General features: G+C 35.9%; 1 protein-coding gene across 3 annotated transcripts in view; it reads right to left on the reverse strand.

Annotated features, from left to right (window-relative positions):
• LOC145690337 (heat shock cognate 71 kDa protein-like) overlaps nt 1-19221 on the reverse strand; it is a 237180-nt gene that overhangs the window by 81214 nt on the left and 136745 nt on the right. The window contains exon 4 of one of the 3 annotated variants that reach the window (XM_081765128.1): nt 10617-12331. The exons of the other annotated variants lie outside the window; for them this stretch is intronic. Within the exon in view, the coding sequence (XP_081621254.1) occupies nt 11063-12331 (1269 nt within the window). The 3' untranslated portion in view covers nt 10617-11062. Of the gene's footprint in view, nt 1-10616; nt 12332-19221 lie in introns of those variants that run through there. 3 annotated transcript variants of the gene reach the window in all.

Below are 19221 nucleotides of genomic sequence, written 5' to 3' on the forward strand. Positions count from 1 at the left end.
GGATTGAAGACTCCATGGGATGGGGAAATCCTGTTCTTGTCAAGAACCTGGAAGCACTTAATTCCGTATTGTCTTCCTATAAAAAAATCAAGTGAGAATTCAGTTGCGTGACATTTCTTTACAGTTGATCATGCTGAGTTATTGAGCGATTCAGTGTTGCTGTGTTCGTTAGCTACTTGTTTTTTTTTCTTCCCCAGTCTTATGGACTACTACGCTTCTTCATTGTGTGACAAATATGCATGTGACTTACACGTAGAGAATCAGCATAAACGGAAAGCTGATACATGGTTGGCGCCCATGTGTATTCTCTCAGCCATGAGTAGATTTCGGCTATACAACTACTCCTTCGAAATTCTAAATTATCCCGAAATTTTAAATTATTTCGATATTACCATTTTGTGACAATGATAATTCATCTTGATAACTAGTACATACATCTTGAGCCCACATTGGAAAAGAGTAGTGGTCCATGGAAGAATATTTCTTCTACCCTCGTCGAAGGAACTTATATTTGAGAGCCATAGCAACAACTTTCGATAATGAAACGTAAAAACAGGATAAATTCCAAGTCATAATTCTTTTCCAGTCATATGAAATGTAGTCTATCATTCGGGGGATATATTCGCTCTCCATCCATTATTCTTTATTTAACTTGATTTATTTTTCCCTATCTTATTTATTTATATTATCACACTAGTCAACAAGGTTTTTGCCACATGAAAGAAGAATGTTGATCTTTAAGGAACTTTGGCCGCTGAATTCGAATCTGCAATCCGTTTTTCTCTATCACGCACAGTTTTCCCGTGACAGAGGGATTTTCGGGAAATTTCCCCCAAAATTTCCCTTTTTCTTCATTTTTGTACCTCTAGCTCGGGTACCCTTAGGCATATAAACATACAAATTATATTCTAGGTTAGCTTGATTTATACTTAGTAAACCCTGAAACTTTCATCTGAGTCGCATCATTCTTCATTGAGAAATAAATATATTTCTATAAATATATGCTGTGTGTACTGTCCATTTTACCATATACAATAGGTGCAGAAAAATCACATGTAACTTCCACGGGAATTACAATATAAGCAAGGTTTATACTTCATTGGATTTGTAATAAAACATACTTTACAATGATGTATACACCATGTCGGCCATTTTTATAAGAGGGAAATTCTAAAGGGATTTTTCGGGAAATTCCCTAAAAAAAGTAGATTTTTTGTCTCATGTCACTGTTCATATAGTGATGCAGAAACGGGAATTGCGCCAGATTAATCCTATTGAAAAACTGATCTTTAACTCCAAAAGTATACAAGAAAGTTCTTAGTTTCCACGCCTTTTAAACGTAATTCAAGATAGTAAACAAAAAAATTAATATTGACCTACAAAAACAAATATCAATAACTCACAATGGATCAAATGCACAACTGCTTTACAAAGTATGAAAACAAAACATTTGTACTTACAATTAATTCTTCCTTTTGTAGTGCTAGTCTCTTTCTCTAACTAAAAACCAGCAGTAGTCGCCCATCATATGAGGATCCCATTTACCTTGATAACGTTGCTCCGTTTTTTGAATGTCCTGATGGAATCATTCCCCTTGTTCGTCACCTACAGCTCCTAAATTCTCGGGGAAAAATTCCAAGTGGGAATGAAGAAAGTGAATTTTCAGGGATATTCTACATCCTAACCTTTGATAGCTATCCAAAAGCTCTTGAACCAATTGACGGTAATTTTCTGCCTTATAATTTCCCAAAAATCCACACACCACTTTACTGTAAGCTCTCCAGGCCGATAGTTCATCATTATTTAACTTTGTCTCAAAGATGTTGTCCTTTAATAGTTTCCGAATTTGGGACAAGACGAATATCCCCTCTTTTCCTTTCGCGTCACTAAGTTTTGGAAACTGACTTCTAAGGTACGCAAAACCTTCTCCATTCTTGTCCATGGCCTTAACAAAGTTTTTCATTAAGCCTAATTTTATATGTAAAGGCGCAGCAGAATTTTTTCTGAATTAACTAAGGGAGAATACTTAACATTGTGTTTCCCTGGCATATATGTTTCTCTTGGGGACCATTCTTTTTAATGTAGTGTGATTCAGTTGCCCTACTGTCCCACAAGTAAGAAAACAACAGTATTTTGTAAATCCTCCCTGAAGCCCCAGTAATATAGCAATGACCTTTAAATCACCACAAATTTGCCAACAGTACTTGTTATAATGTATCACAGCTAACAACAGAGACAAACTTTCATAAGTTTCCTTCATCTCTACGGAATATGCCATTGGAATTGGTGGTTTAGTGTTCCCATTATGTAGCAAAACAGCCTTAAGGCTTGTTTTAGAGGAGTCGATAAACAACCTCCATTCTTCAGGGATGTGTTGGAAACCTAGTGCATCCATTAAACCATCTATATTTGCACATGCACAGAGGAAATTTTGCATTATATAGTAACCTGAAAATTGTTCATGTCGGTTTCTGAAAATTGAAATTCTGGTGGTAGGAGCCAGTAAATTCCATTCTTGAAGTCTCAATCCGAGCAACTCAGCTTCTTGCTTACTCAGATTTAGATCCCTTACTAAGTCATTCAGTCTGGACTGGTTAACAAGAAGAGGTGTGTTTTTGGTTGGGCTATAGTTTGGATCAAAGGAATTTGATGGTTCGGGCAACTCATCTACTTGCTCTTCTGCTGGAGAAGATTCTTCTGTGCGTATGGATCAGGGATTGAGAATTCAGGTCCATGTGGTATAGGTTTTAGAGCGGATGGAACATTTGGGTACTCAATATTAGATTTTTTCGTTTAGAATGACCCCAAATTTTTGTTAGACAGAAATAACAGTCTTCAGCATGACTGGTTGGTTCTCGCCAGACCATTGGCATCGCAAAAGGCATAGCTCGAGTTTTATCGCCACTTTTCCACTTAATAAGAGTAGAATAGCATGTTACACAGCACACATGGGGAGCCCATACTTTGTCTTGATCACCCACATGACACCTAAAATAGCTATAATAAGCTTGTTTTAACGTTTCTGTTAATGCACGGCGCTGACTTTTCACAGTATATTTTCCACACACGTAACAGAAAGTGTTCGGTGAGTTTATACACGCACGCCACGATCTCTTCATAGCGAGGAAAGAAAACAAACACGCACACACACTTACGACCACTTGTCACAGGTAAATCCAAATTAAAACTAAACCTACAATACGCATGCAGTTATACAACACTTCATTATCTATTTGTCATGGACCTGACAATTTATCAGTAGAGTCCGATTTTGCGCAGCTTTATTGCATCAGCTAAACACGTGTTGTTGTACAGCTGTATCAATGCAATCACATGCCAGGTGGTAGAAAACCACAGACCTCTTACTCCATGTCGTATACTCTCATTTTTCGTATTTGTGCCTGTATGGGTAAATGAAATTGTTTTTTTTTTCTTCTGGTGCAAAGAACGCAACATCACATCTTAAAATAAGTAGTACACACAACATACATGCAGCTATATTTATTTCTCTAGAAATAATAATGAGATTGTTCTGAAACTTGCGAGGTTTCTTAAGTATAAATCAAAGTTTTATATGGTGTCATTTTTGTATTTATATTTCAAGGGCCAGTGGTACGAAAATTTCGAAAAAAGGTATATTTTGAGGGAATTTCTCAGCCCCCTCCCCTTGTCACGCAAAAAACTGTGGGTGATGGAGAAAAACGGATTGCACTTTCGAATTCAGCGACCAAAGTTCCTTTAGAATCAGATGTTTTCTTTCATGTGACAAAAACCTTGTTTACTAGTGAGATATTGATTTATTGAATTGATATAAATCTATATTCTGGCGCTATTCCCGCTTCTGTATCACTATATGTACAGTGACATGAGACAAAACATCTACTTTTTAGGGAATTTCCCGAAAATCCCTCGAGAATTTCCCTCTCTTTTAAAAATGGCGGACATGGTGTATACATCATTGTAAAGTATGTTTCATTACAAATCCAATGAAGTATAAATTTTGCTTATATTGTAATTCCCGTGGAAGTTACATGTGATTTTTCTGCACCTATTGTATATGGTAAAATGGACAGTACACATAGCATATATTTATAGAAATATATTTATTTCTCAATGAAGAATGATGCGACTCAGATGAAACTTACAGGGTTTACTAAGTATAAATCAAGCTAACCTAGAATATAATTTGTATGTTTATATGCCTAAGGATACCCGAGCTAGAGGTACAAAAATGAAGAAAAAGGGAAATTTTGGGGGAAATTTCCCGAAAATCCCTCTGTCACGGGAAAACTGTGCGTGATAAGAGAAAAACGGATTGCAGATTCGAATTCAGCGGCCAAAGTTCCTTTAAGATCAGGTGTTTTCTCTCATGTGGCAGAAAAATGTTAAAATATGTTGACTAGTGTTATTAAATATTTGCTGTTACGGCTTCAATAGTTTCTCCACCTGAGTATTTCTTTTGCAAGTGATACAATGATTAGTTATTTTAGACAACAGTTACAAACTTACGTGGCTGAAATAAAATCTGAAAATGAGCGGAATTAGGGATTGTCTGTTATGGAAAGGGGCGAACTTTCCGGGGGTCTGGAATACCCTCAGTTGAGTGGGTGTCCGGGAGCTGTCCCACAAAAGATTGTTTAAAAATTGATACAAAAAATTGGCATTTTAGCATTTTCATGTATAATTCTCTATGATACAACATAAGAGACCATTTTTTATTTTTGTCAGAAAATTGGGATCGGAGAACATAGACCTTCCATGCTCACTTTCACCGTAACTACGTAAAAGCTCTTTCATGGTTTAAAGTCATTACATAAATAGAAATGCAATCTTTTAGGCAACATACCCTCCCTCACTGGATTTCAATATTTAGATAGCCAGTATACCAAGTGAAAATTGGAATAAAACATATCGCCTCTGCTTTTTTTCCACTTCAAACACTGGCAATAGATATTACTTTCGATTGTAATGTAATAGGTTATAGGACTCTGCTTAACTCTGCAATGAACAATGATTTTAAGAGAAATACTTGTAATAATATAATGATGCCAAAAGTCGCAATTAATGAATTAAAGTTTTACACACACACTCAATCGTGCTATTGAAACGCCGGTGTTTGTGCTTCGCTGTGTTCCGGATTCGATTCCCAGTGGGAACACAAGTGATTTGGATAACACTCTAGGTCCCGTTCTTAGGGTGTTATCATCGTTCCATGGAAGACTATGGCAAGCCATCATGGGTTCACTTTGCCCGGGGACCTTCGGGCAGGACACTGCATCATCATAATGAACATCCACTAATCGGTCATCGTGTCCTTTGTATATTACTGAGGTGTCGTCAGTTATACTGCACTGAAATGACGGCTTCTAATATACTCCCTTCTTATGGCATTCAATATATAGTATTATTTATGGCATTAAGTATCTTCTGAACCATTAACGAAATATTTTTTTACCCTTTATCTTAGGTTGCAGCTTGTGTGGCTATGAAGAGAACGTTTAAGGCAATTATTCTAACATTTGCTGAGATAAGTAATGAAAATCGCAGTCGCTCTTCTGAAGCAAGACGTCTATTAAGTGAAGTGAATTTTCAGTTTGTGTTCCAACTCAACTTCTTACATTTTTTCTTGGAAAGTTGAAAAGATTGTCAGATTACCTACAAAATAAGTAGAGCACACTGGCTGATGCTGTTTTAGTTACGAAGGGTGTAGTGGATTATTTTACTGATATTCGAAACAGTGGAGGAGTTCGAAAAAAATTTGGAATGAGTCTTTGAGTCTTGCTGAAAATAACGGTACATCTCTAACGGGTCCAATCTCCAGAACACGATCACTGCCCCATCATTTACGTCAGTATATTATGACTGAGCAAATGTCAGTTGAGGAAGAAGATATCCAATCCCAAGAAGACTACAGACTTTGGATATTTCTTCCTGTACTTGACAGAATACTTGCAAAAATGAATAAGCGTTTTACAAAAAATACAGGTATTCTATGTGGGATAAGCAGTCTTCACCCTAAAACTGAACACATCCTCTCAATTTGAGGAAATTGAAGCACTTGCACGTCATTATGGATGTGATGTCGATAGTGTAAAGGTGGAACAAACTTCTCCCGAAAGTTTTGAAACGTTATGAGGAGGAAAAGCAACGCAAAATTCCACCGTTTCTCAGTTTACTGAAGTGATGGATCGTTTCAAAATTGCTTTTCATGAAATTCACAAATTAACTGTAATTGCTGTCACCATTAATGTATGTAGTTCACCATGTGAGCCTTCTTTCTCGTGTCTTAGATGGGTTGAAACATATCTAAGAAATCGAATGGCAAACGGTCGCCTAAGCGATCTTTGTTTCCTTTCAGTCGAAAGAAAACTTGCAATGAATATTGCTGTAGAGGATGTGGTAAACGCATTCGATGCTGGACATAAAAATCGACGCATTGCACTTCTTGTTAATTGCTATTGATTTCTTTATCCAATATATAAATTTTTTGCTAACTTGAGTTTCATTTTCAAAGATTTCTGTGTAAAGTATGATCAAACAATCGTGCTGTCGAATTTCCCTATTCTCTTAGTAACATAGGTCTTTGCTGTTGCATGTAGAGATCACGTTAAAAAATCTAACGTGCACAAATTACGAATATATGAGAGAAAATATAAATGATTTATATTTTTTGTCTCTTTGCTTTCTTGTAATAAGCCCTTCAAAGATAAAAATGTTTGCTGTAGCCTATTTTATCCTTGTTTTACTTTACCTACTTATTATGTATTTTATGCTATTAACGAAAGGTAGAGTATTATCTGTTTGTCTGTGTTTGAACCTCCTTTTATTTCTATGCATTCATGTGCATTCTTGGAGGGAGAGGAGGTAAAGCTGTCTTGATCTTCGACTATATAGCACACACCGTTATTATTGTTTAAACAAACTGGTAGTGTGTCTGCCACGCGGAATTCGGTAGGTCGAGCATCTAGCCACGAACTCTTGCAGCCCATCCTAAGTCCTGCATTTCTTCAGTCCCACCAGGCGAATGCCGGAATTGTACCTTTTGTAAGGCCAAGAGAGCTGTTTTCCACATCCTTGTTCCTCCCCATGGCCTTAGCTAACTAAAGAGTACAAAAATTGAAATTTAATTATTGTCAAAAAATGTCTACATTGCCCAGTTCTCATTTTCATTGTCCGCCCACCCAGCAACTACCTGTAGGTCCACCTGTTTCCGCCCACCCCATCAAGCGTTTCTGGCGCCGTCCCTGATGATATCATTATGGAACCGTATATTGTGGTTCTTTGTGCTAGCAGGAAATAACACGGAATGAGACAATTTAACTTACTCTCTTTTTTTCCCTATCTCTCTCAACAAATTACGTTCAGCTCTCAACAAATTACGTTCAGCCAAACACAATATCGGTTTCGCATCCCTATTCATTGAGGGCTGAATGAAACTCGTATGAAGAGAATACATCCACCGTAAGATTAAACACAATTTTAGTACACAAAATCAGCTAAATGGAAATATTAATTTATAAACTGGTGCTATTAAAGGAAATTCAAAATTGTATAGTTAAAAGTTATATTGTGACTTAAATATGAAACATTCATCTACACTAGGAAATACAACAAAGGAAATGATAATCGGTCGTCTATGTGTGTACAACATACTCTTAACTACTCATGAATGAGGTTTTAATACTGATTCTATTATATTTACTTCATTTGTTGCTTCGTTTAAAATGGCCGTTTTGGTTGTTGATACTTTGATACTCACGGTAAGTGCCTGAAAGTGCAGCTATGTTACTATCAGGTATATGCGTAAATCTCCAATTACTCGCAATCACTTTTATCACACTTGCACTATCATACCGACGAAGAAGGGAGGGCGGCTGCACGTTGATCCTCTTGATTCACAAGTGTTCTGTGTAACTTGACGCTGTCGTCTGTCACTCGCTGGGTAAAAACAATGTCCATAGCATAACTACAGACTTCTTTTTCGAAATATCGTCACTGGCGTAAAGACAATAGTTGCATTGGACTATTAATTATGCGGTGCGCACGTCCGAATACAACTACATTCGAAGTTCAGTCGACATAGTTCAATTGATATTATACGTTTATACATAGTTTGAATGTCTGATACTATGGTAATCACTGAAACTCTTTCTCAGGGATCCTTCAGACGTAAAATCGTGCAAAATATATAAAAGATACCTTCACGGAGTACTACTCTCAAACGTGAGGCGCGTGGAATTAGAAGACTGAAGATCAGCAGATTTCGCTATCTTGAGTAGCTTGGCCACTCATCCACGATTGGTGGAAATATTCACGTGATAGTGACAACGTTCTTCCCAACTCATACTGAGGCTTGGGAACGATCCTGCTCTCACGGTAAAACACACTAGTCCCTTGTTTAAACTAAGTAAATTTAGAATCTTATCGGAAAGATTGACGTCGAAGAGACGTGGGAGTAGACTTTCAGATGTAGTAGCGATCGTATTCAGTCCACTGAAAAGCAATGTTCATGAAATATATTAAATAAAATTAATTAATTAATTCCCTTTTTCGTTTATTAATAGGGTCCAAAATTAGCTGGTGACAATTATGACAACCTATGCTGCCAAATCTCGTAGACATGACTCAGGGTTCCAGACTCCTTGATGATTTAGTCTAGCATGCCAGGTAAGTAAGTTTAATTCTTGTTTTGCCATAAGACTCAGAAAAAGCAAGCACGTGATGTTAATATTTCCCCCGCTTAAGAATTCCCTCTCCTTCCCAAAAGATTAACAAATAATATGTACCACTGCAACGTATATGACGATGAAAATAACCTTTAACTGCTTTCAACCGCAAGTGATTTCACTTTGAAAAAGTAAAAACATTAATGCTATAACTTTGAAACAACAGTTAAGGTTGTATATTAAATTAAATATCCATATTTATAAACTTTTTATTACGTAAATGCTTCAAATTTTTTACTCTATGTTACATTGGACAAACATGCACAACGATCAAGAGTCATAGCTGTAGTTATGAAGTTCCAAATTACTTTTGTTTTAAGAGTTCAAATACCATAGTGTTAAAACAATATATTTGAGTGAAGCCAAACTTTTTTTTAAATACAGCACAAACTAACTTCAACATTCAACAAAAACTGTCCGAGCAATATATCGAGACACATGTAATACACTAACGAGGGAACCTATCCAAGTGCAACTCTGACTTCGAATCGAGACTATGGCCGTTGGATACTTTGTCCCAAAAGAACATAACACGAAAAGGGATACATCCTCGATCGCAACCGTTGCGGAGATATAAGCGTGAAAAGTTAGAAATTGAGCTCCATACTATACATTACAAAGTCAGATTCCGGATCAGATTTTTGGGAAACGGCCAGGTAAGAAACTTAGGGAATACATATCAAATTAGTGTGGAGAGCACAGCACCTTTTGAATGAAACAATTTATGTCCCCGGGGCACTCACAGGGTCCTAGGTGGGGTCCAACTCAAAATTTTCAAATGGAACCGGGGGTCAAGTAGCATATTGTATGAAAACTATTGTTAAATAAAAGAAGATAGAACAAATCTCAATTCTCTACGATAATCCTGTGCAAACGGGTAACTGGTCAAAATGTCAATACAACCTACATCAGAAAATATATGGCCACGCTTCTAAATGCGTTAAATTGCAACAATAGCAAAACAGAAAATCACGTTTGAAAGTGCAATGTATTGAATTAAAGCAAATTGCTGCAGAGTCTCTCACAGAGTCGCACAACGGACTTTATCTAAGTATAAATGAGACTTCGAATCACCAATTGACTATAGAATAACCATGACCATTGGATTTCGTGTCCTAGAAGAGAAAGGATACATTGTCAATCGCAATCGTCGTGGAGGGTGAGAAAGTAAAAAGGCAACGGTATATGCTTCGCGCATCGGAACCCCAAATTCTCAGATTCCACTGTGAAATTCTATCGGAGGATGTGCTGATCGAGAAACATGATGGTAAAGACGAAAAGGAGTAACCTTGAAACTGTGAGGCAACTTGGAGAGGAATGGCCTTGGAGAAAACTGGAATAATGGTGCAGAAATGAAATATATCGGAGGGTGCTTTTGAGAGAGAGAGACTCTGCAGTAATTTGCTTTACTTCAATACTTTGCACTTTTAAACGTGTTTTTCTGTTTTGTTATTGTCGCAACTTAACGGATTTAGAAACGTGGATATAGATTTTCTGATGTAGGATGTATTGACATTTTGAGCAGTTGCCCGTTTGCACAGGATTATCGTAGAGAGTTGACATTTGTTCTATCGTCTTTTATTTTTCATACAATATGCTACTTGATCCCCGGTTCCATTTGAAAATTTTGAGTTGGACCCCACCTAGGACCCTGTGAGTGCCCCGGGGACATAAATTGTTTCATTCAAAAGGTGCTGTGCTCTCCACACTAATTTGATATGTATTCCCTAAGTTTCTTACCTGGCCGTTTCCCAAAAATCTGATCCGGAATCTGACTTGTAATGTATAGTATGGAGCTCAATTTCTAACTTTTCACGCTTATATCTCCGCAACGGTTGCGATCGAGGATGTATCCCTTTTCGTGTTATGTTCTTTTGGGACAAAGTATCGACCGGCCATAGTCTCGATTCGAAGTCAGAGTTGCACTTGGATAGGTTCCCTCGTAAATAGAAAGATAGCAATTTTAAAAATATACTGAATAACACTACAAAAAAAGTTTTAAAAAAAATACAGTGAGTAATAGCTACTATATGAAAATATAAGTTAAGATTAACAGCAGAACCAAGCTAAGTTGGCCATGCTTACTATCACAGAAATATATAATTGTACAATTGGCCAACTAACAAATTAACAAGAATACATTCTTACTATATAATCTACGTGGTTTCACAGATACTTTGCAAAATTTAGTAAGTGGTCTAGTTAAAGATGGCAAACTTCAAAGGTTTTACTGAAAAAAAAGACTGATTAAATAAAAAATAATTACGGTTAATGAAGGTACACATTATCTTACGTAAATGCAATTTTCTTGAGGACGAGTCTTCAATTTTGCCGTGCTACAATTTTGTCATAATTGTATTGCAGATCTCTTCCAGTTCTTTATGTTTTTGCTCAATGTCTCCTTTTGCAGCGCCTGGATTGAATTCGAGCCAAAGAAGAGCATCACAACATTTCTCAAGTATTGTGCTTCTGTCTCTGGGAGATACTTCATTATTTGGATTATCCTTGACATTCTTCTTCAGTTTTAGGCAATATGACTCTAAATTGTCCTTCGCTTCAATTGTTTCTTTTCTTTCCTCGTCCTCTGCCTTATACTTCTCTGCTTCAACGATTAATTGGTTTATTTCTTCTTGGGATAGACGTCCTTTGTCATAGCTAACAGTAATACCGTCTTTCCTTCCTGTTGACCTCTCTACGGCAGTTACCGTAAGAATTCCATTTACATCAATATCAAAAGTTACATCAACTATGACTTCATGCCTGGGAACTGGACGAAGTCCAGTAAGGGTAAACGTATCAAGCAAATAGTTATCCTTCGTAAATTTGCGTTCACCTTCATAGACGGCAATTTTAATTGCAGTTTGGTAATCACTTACTGGATTATAGGGGGCAGTCTTTGTACAAGGTATTGGTGTATTACGCGGAACAACAACAGACATTTTGCCCTCTTTTTGTGTTTCTATTCCAAGCGAAAGAGGTGTTACATCAAGTAGTACCAGATCTTTAATATCATCTGATTTAACTCCAGATAAAACAGCTGCTTGTACAGCCGCTCCATAAGCTACTGCTTCGTCAGGATTAATGGACTGTTTAAGTTCCCTTCCATCAAAAAATTCCTGAACTAATTGTTGAATCTTTGGAATTCGACTGGAGCCTCCAACAAGCACAATATCATCGATCTGTCTCTTTTTCACTCCAGAATCTGTCAAAGCTCTTCTCAGAGTTTCTAAAGTGCTCCGAAAAAGTTCTTTATTAAGTTCTTCGAAACGAGCACGAGTGATAGAAGTGTGAAAGTCAATTCCCTCAAACAAAGAATCGACTTCGATTGTAGACTGCGTAAATGATGAAAGGTATCGCTTGGCTCGTTCACAGGCTGTTCGAAGACGACGTAATATACACTTATTTTCAGTTAAATCTTTCCCGTATTTTCTCTTAAAATCTTCTACTATATGATTGACCATTCCATTGTCCATATCCTCGCCACCCAAATGAGTGTTTCCTGCTGTTGCTTTTACTTCATAAGTGCCATTCCTTATGGACAAAATAGATACATCCAAAGTTCCACCTCCAAAATCAAAAACCAATACAACTTTCTCTTCTTCCAACTGAAATGAAACAAAATTGTCTGTCACTTCAGGAGTTTATTCCAAATATGAACCTGTAAATATAAAATAAACCGACACTTTTGCCTTATAAGAAATATACAGGATCCGGAAAAGAGCCCAACTAATCTTTTTGCCAAACGCACAAATTCTACAAAACTCTTAGACCCTATTAATTGTATAAAAGTAATAAAACAGTTGCTTTGAATTATTTAAGAAACTGTCGTAGGTTTGATGAAAGCAACGCCTCTAAATGCTTTCCATTTACTCGGAGATTCCTGAAACAACATGGAAATTCCGCATTGCGCAATACATTATGACATGGGTTACGCAAGTAGAAGATTGACAAAAAAAACTCTTCTTTTAAGGTAACTCCAAAGGAAATGCGCACAATTCCAGATCAGGTGAACGAGTAGGACAAGACAAAGAGCCATGCTGGGAAACAAATCCAGGAACATTTTCACAGCAATGGAAACTAGCAGTTATGCGCGGTCGCTCCGTTTTGTTGATACCATACATCGCGTGTAGCAATCTCTACTCAGTCCTGGCATTAAAGAAGTCGCGCAGCAGGAATAATTCAGATTCCACTATAATTGAGTAACCATGCTCTTCAAATAGCCCCTACCATCCTAACACTGTTAGTTACACTACATTACAGAAACAAACATGTTCAGGGTCAACCGAAGCCCACCATGATTCTAGATAGACTAAAACTGAAATTTTATAAACGCACTCACTCGTATGAAAATTTGTCTTGTCATTCATTAACCCTCAGACTACCAAGGAGGGGGTACTTTGTGCCCACCTCTGTAATTTTTTGTAATTACTCCTCTAATCGTTTCTTAAAATTGTAAGAAAATGTTATTGTTCAGCATGTTTATCTAAAGCGTAAACCATAAGGTCGTTCAAATTGAACGTACCTGTATCTCATAAAATGTTATTTTAAGTTGGTGGGCACAAAGTATCCCCCGTTGGTAGAACATGTGACTGTTATTTAGTAGTCTCTTTCCTAGATGGCAGTACAATAAATTGCAGTATTTCGCCTTTTCTGAATTTGGCGGTTAGTCTTATACCGCGTACTGTTCATTTTGAAAGTTTCACGTTAGTTTGCCTCATAAATTTGGTATTTTAAATTGGTGGGCACAAAATATCTCTTCTTGATAGTTTACGTTACAGAAACTACCTAGGTAGTGCGAGAGTTAAGAGGACTACATTATTTGTTAGGAATCGTAAACGTATTTCTTGCACGTCTTTCGATTTCTCCAATATTGATTGTTTAATTATCGTACAACAATCATCTTATAAAAATGCAAGTTGAAGTAGAACATTCTTCGTATATTACGATTTGAAATACATATTGTTATGCCATATTTTGAGTCTGTCTGACAAATTAATATTCTCTGACTTTCGAACCAGTTCGCACACTTTATCCCAATTTCTTCTACGCCGAACCAGTAATACTGGTCTGAACAAAAATACCAGAGGTCCAAAAAGTGCAGCCAAGTTCGTCAGCCTCAAAAACTGTTGAGATGAGGGTGGATGAGCCAAGTTCCTTGGCCACTGCATCTAAAACGAATACTGGAACTTGGCGCGAGGTGTCCTACATATTCGAATACAACAAGATGTGTTCCTAGTTCCACGGCCAGGACATTTAGGCCTAAGGTTGGTGGTGGACCCCAAATCCATTACACTCACAAGCACCATCCCTAAGGGTCGTCAACATCATTTTCCTTGACACCTTATGGAGGATTACAAGTTTTCCTTGTTTGGGTTTCGAACCACCAATCTTACTGCAGTATACTGTTTATGTGCCTTAGCGAAGTTGATATTCCTAAATTTGGTGGTGACTTCAAACCCACGATGCCCACCATCACTATTTCTAAGGTCCTTAACATCATTTTCCTTGACACCTCGCGCCAAGTTCCAGTATTCGTTTGAAATGCAGTGGCCAAGGAACTTGGCTCATCCATCCTCAACTCAACACTTTTTGAGGCTGGCGAACTTGGTTGCACTTTTTGCACCTTTGGCGTTTTTGTTCAGATTTCACTTCTTTTTGTAGTTCACCATATCAATATCGTATATTGGGTTTCTCAATTGTGGCATATCATTGGATTTAAATTTAGAATTGTACATTTATAAAGGAGTCATACGGTGTCACATGCAACATTAGTTCCCAAGGGCTCTCCCATTGGGAATCAAACCCAGGACCCTGTACAACGAACGTGCACATGCTAGCCACTAGACCAGACTACTAAATATCTCTCAGAGAGTTATGTCCAAATGAGATTCTAATTCATTTTACCCGCGCTACAAAATCACGATCGCTAACATCTCATTTTTCATTACCTAAATACGATGAGTATCAACGAGGCCCCAAAACCCTTGATACTGAATCCTCGATGCTACATCACTAGACATGGCTGGTGTTTCAATAAACTTAGTTGTTCTCTACTCTTCCATATTGCGAAATTACGGAGTTCATTCATTATATGACGCGCATGTTGTGCAGTTTCATACTGCCTCGGGTTTTCCAGACTTAATTTTATCCATTCATTCATTCATATCGTCTTTATTGCAGAAACTTCAGAGGACATCTAAAGCATTACAATCGTCAGATCTTAAAGTTACAGATTAAAATGCATATACAATATTTACAAAAGGAAAAAATTGGATACATAATATTTACAAATATGGATACAGAAAAGAAAGAAAGAAAAAAATATATAAAGATATAACTGTAATACATATCAATTGTAATTCCAATACAAAGAATAACGATCACAACACAATACAATAGATAACTACTCGTACTATACATGTCTATTTATTTCTCGCATAGTTCTTCAATTTTTCACTTTAATTGCTTTGTAATTTCGTAAAACTCTTCTATATCATATATTGGATTATCTAATAAGAGTGATTTGAGTTTACTTTTAAAAGTACCCACTTCGGTATCTCTCAGTGCTTTTGGGAGAGAGTTGAATAATTTTGCGGACGTGCCAATAAAACTCTTTTGTGTTTTGGTATAATTGAAATACACTGCCATTATATTATCTTTGTGTCTTGTGTTATATGAATGATACCTGGAATGTTCAGGGAAGTTATCTCTATTCTCTTTTACATACATTAAACATTGAAAAACAAAAATAGCAGGAAGAGTCATTATTTTGAGTAGCTTGAAACTAGGTTTGCAGTGACTACGAGAAGGAAGACTACATAACAATCTGACAGCTTTCTTTAGCAGCTTTAAAAGCTTATAAATGTTACTAGATCCACCCCAAAGAATAGTACCATATGATAGAAAGCTGTGGATTTGGGCAAAGTAAACAATTCTTAAGATTTTCAAACTAACGCAACTTCTTAATTTTCTCAACATGTATATACCCTTTGTTACACTAGCTGCCGTGATTTCAATGTGATTATACCAGTTTAATTTTGAATCAAGTTCAAATCCCAACTGTGTAATTTTTCTGTGTAATCTAGATTGTTATATGTAACATTAAGATCTTGTATTTTACTCAGGTTTAAACACAAAAGGTTTGCAGTACACCAATCCTCAACTACGGTTGTTATATTTTGGGTTAATTGTTCTCTTTCGATAATTGATTTAAAACTTACACAGACTCCAAAGTCATCAGCGAAAAGTTAGCCTTTAGCGGGAATAGTAGCTACTTTGGGAAGGTCATTGATATAAATAAGGAATAAAATGGGACCCAGAACAGATCCCTGTGGTACCCCAGAACCCACTTGTAAGTATTTGGAGTTCGAATTATGGAATTCTACTTTTTGATATCTGTCTGATAAATATGATTTTATAAGGTTTAACGCATCATGTTGAAAACCGTAGTATTTTAATTTACTTAAAATAATCTTATGAGATACCGTGTCGAACGCTTTTGACAAGTCATAAAATCTAACTTTAGTAAAGTATTTACTTTCTAAACTGTCTAAAAGATCTTTAACTAAAGAAGTTGTTGCTTTAATTGTACCTAATCCTTCTCTATACCCAAATTGGGAGCTACTAAACAATGAATTACTCTCAAAATATTTAACTATTTGATCATTGAGTAATATTTCAACAAGCTTGGCTACTACAGGGATTATAGATATAGGTCTATAGTTGTCACATTCTGAATTATTGCCCTTTTTGTGTACTGGAATTACTTTAACATATTTTAACATATCAGGAAATATCGACTCTACTATGCAACTGTTGACAATGTGTGTTAAAGGTTCAGCAATAAAATGTATGTCACTTTTAAGTATAATAGAATTAAGACCATATACATCACAGGTACTACTATTTTTCATGTTCAAAATTGCTTTTTCGACGTCCTTAAGAGTTACTAATTTGAAGCTAAAAGTACAAGATGGTTGAGGAATAGAATTCAGATAATTATAAAAATTTCTACTAGGAGTTTTTGCCTTAATCTTCTTTACTATTTCATTTATTTTATTAATGAAAAAATCATTCAAATCTGTAGCGGTAATTGAAGTAGGTTCATTTTCATTTTTCCTAGTTAAATTGCATTCCCTTCTTACAATATTCCACATGGCCTTACTTTTGTTTCCAGCATTATTTATTAGTGAGTCATTATTTTTTGTCCTGGTCTCTTTCAATAACTTCCTAAATTGCTTTTTATATTTTATATGAAGTTCTTTAAATGACTTATCGCCAGTGCTTATGTAGAAATCATAATACGTGTTACATAGATCTTTAACTCGATCTAGTTCTATGCTTTTAACTTTGTTAGCTTTAGGCATCGTCGATTTGTCTTTTAATGGCTTTAAGGGAAATGCAGTCTCAGCTGCGTAAATCAATGAATTTAACAAAAACGTAATTTTAAAATCAATTGAAGGTTCTAAATACATATTGGTCCAATTAACGTTACTTAAAAGATGTCTGAAAGTAACTTTACTATCATCAGTGATGTTGCGTACCAGTTGCTTAGTATGAACTTGAGGAATAGAACTAGATTTTTTGTACCTGTCATTTTTCGTAACAATTAAATCTAAGCTACCTATTACTGGCCAATGGTCTGAAATCCAAGTTTTTATCACATAACAACCCATACTACTACTACTGTTAGTAACAATATTGTCTATGCAACTCCCTCCATTAGGTGGGTTAGGTCTAGTCACTTGTGTTGTTGATATGCTTAGGCCGAAAGAGGATATGACATTATTTAAGTCTTGGCACTCTATACTTTCTCTTTTTCTAAAATCAACGTTAAAATCAGCACACAGAAATATTCTACAATTGTATTTACAAACATATTCTAATATGCAGCTTAACCTATCTAAAAATAAATCAAAATTCTTATTATCTGTATTTGGTCTGTACAAGGAAATGATAATTACTTTTAAATTTACAAGGTATTTGCCACCAACATATCATAACTATATAAAAACTACATGAACTCTCTTAAATTAAAGGAGTACTTGCGGTTGACGTGGAAAGTTGAAATTTGGCATAATTGTAACTTTCCGGGACTAACTGACAGGAAAATTGCCAAAAGTGAATATTTTTATTTTTTAGGTGGTCTAAAGGGAAGATGAATTTCCCCTTGTTATTTAAATGGGTCTTTTTTGGACCTATAATCTCATGTTTTAGAAACTTGGAATTGGAATAAAAACTTGAAATTCGGTATGCTTTTACATTTCTGTTAGCATTACCTAAGTAAATCGGTAAAATTTAAAATTTCCAACTTTAGATTGGTTTTATGAGAAACTGAAAAGCCTTTATCATGTTATTTATATGGGACGTCTTCTACATCCAAAAATGTTTACGCACTTCCGGCAAGATTAGAATGATGAAATTTGGCGCGATTGTAGCCTTCCGGGACTAACCTACAGAAAAATTGCCAAAACTGAATACGTTTACGTTTTAAAGAGTGTAAAGGGGATGAAGAAATTCCCATGTTATTTATATAGGAGTTTCCTTGGGATACAAAATCTTATCTTTTAGATAGTTGAAATACGAAAAGAAACTTGAAATTCAGTAGAATTGTGGGCTTAAAAGATGCGAGGCCGAAGACCGAGTAAAGGGAGGGTTGTGGGGGCAAAGCCCAGCTGTTCAAATTCAGGAAATATGAAGAGCAAATGCACGAAATTCACTGTTGATGTAAAGGCTGATACGAAAAGGATTCACACACTGTTCACAGATATAACGAAGCATCAAGAACATTTTTACACAACGACTGTGGTAATTATAATATAACTTGTGGTTATCAATATATTTACGGAATCGGTTACATTTTGTTGCTAGTCTCATATAAAAGTCGAACAATTGGATTTCTAAGTTCTTCAAAAACTTCATTAATTTTACATATCCCCACCTCTACATTCTCTTACTTCAATTTCAATTTAATTTCAATATCTATTTAATACCAATGATGGCAATAAAGGAAAAATGATCAGCGAAAAAAGAAAAATATTAGCTTTCCTTGTCTAGGTTTCAACCCACGAAATTTACAGCAGTATGTACACTTATGTCCAAAATGATTGTCGCATATCTATAACTGCCTTCTTGTAAGAATATAACTTGATAATGATTTTGCAGGTGACTTTTAATACTGATACTATGTGTATAATCAGAAAATATATATTTGTGATAAATTTCATAGAAAAAGAATTATAAATACGAAAATTAGAATGAGTAAAACAAAATGTTGCTAAATGGACAAGAAAGTTTTATTTTCGTTTTATTGTTCTTATTTACTGTTCTTCTGACATGAAATTTGCCACACATATGTCTTTGCTGATTATACACATACTAACATTATAAGAAATACCGAGCGAATTCGTTATCAAATTATATTCCTACAACAACATACTTATAGACATGCGACAATAATTTTGGACATGAGTGTACATGCCTTAGCCCACTTAAA

This window comes from Thermobia domestica, chromosome 7 (assembly GCF_964235325.1).
Source record: "Thermobia domestica chromosome 7, izTheDome1.hap1.1, whole genome shotgun sequence".
Lineage (NCBI taxonomy): Eukaryota > Metazoa > Arthropoda > Insecta > Zygentoma > Lepismatidae > Thermobia > Thermobia domestica.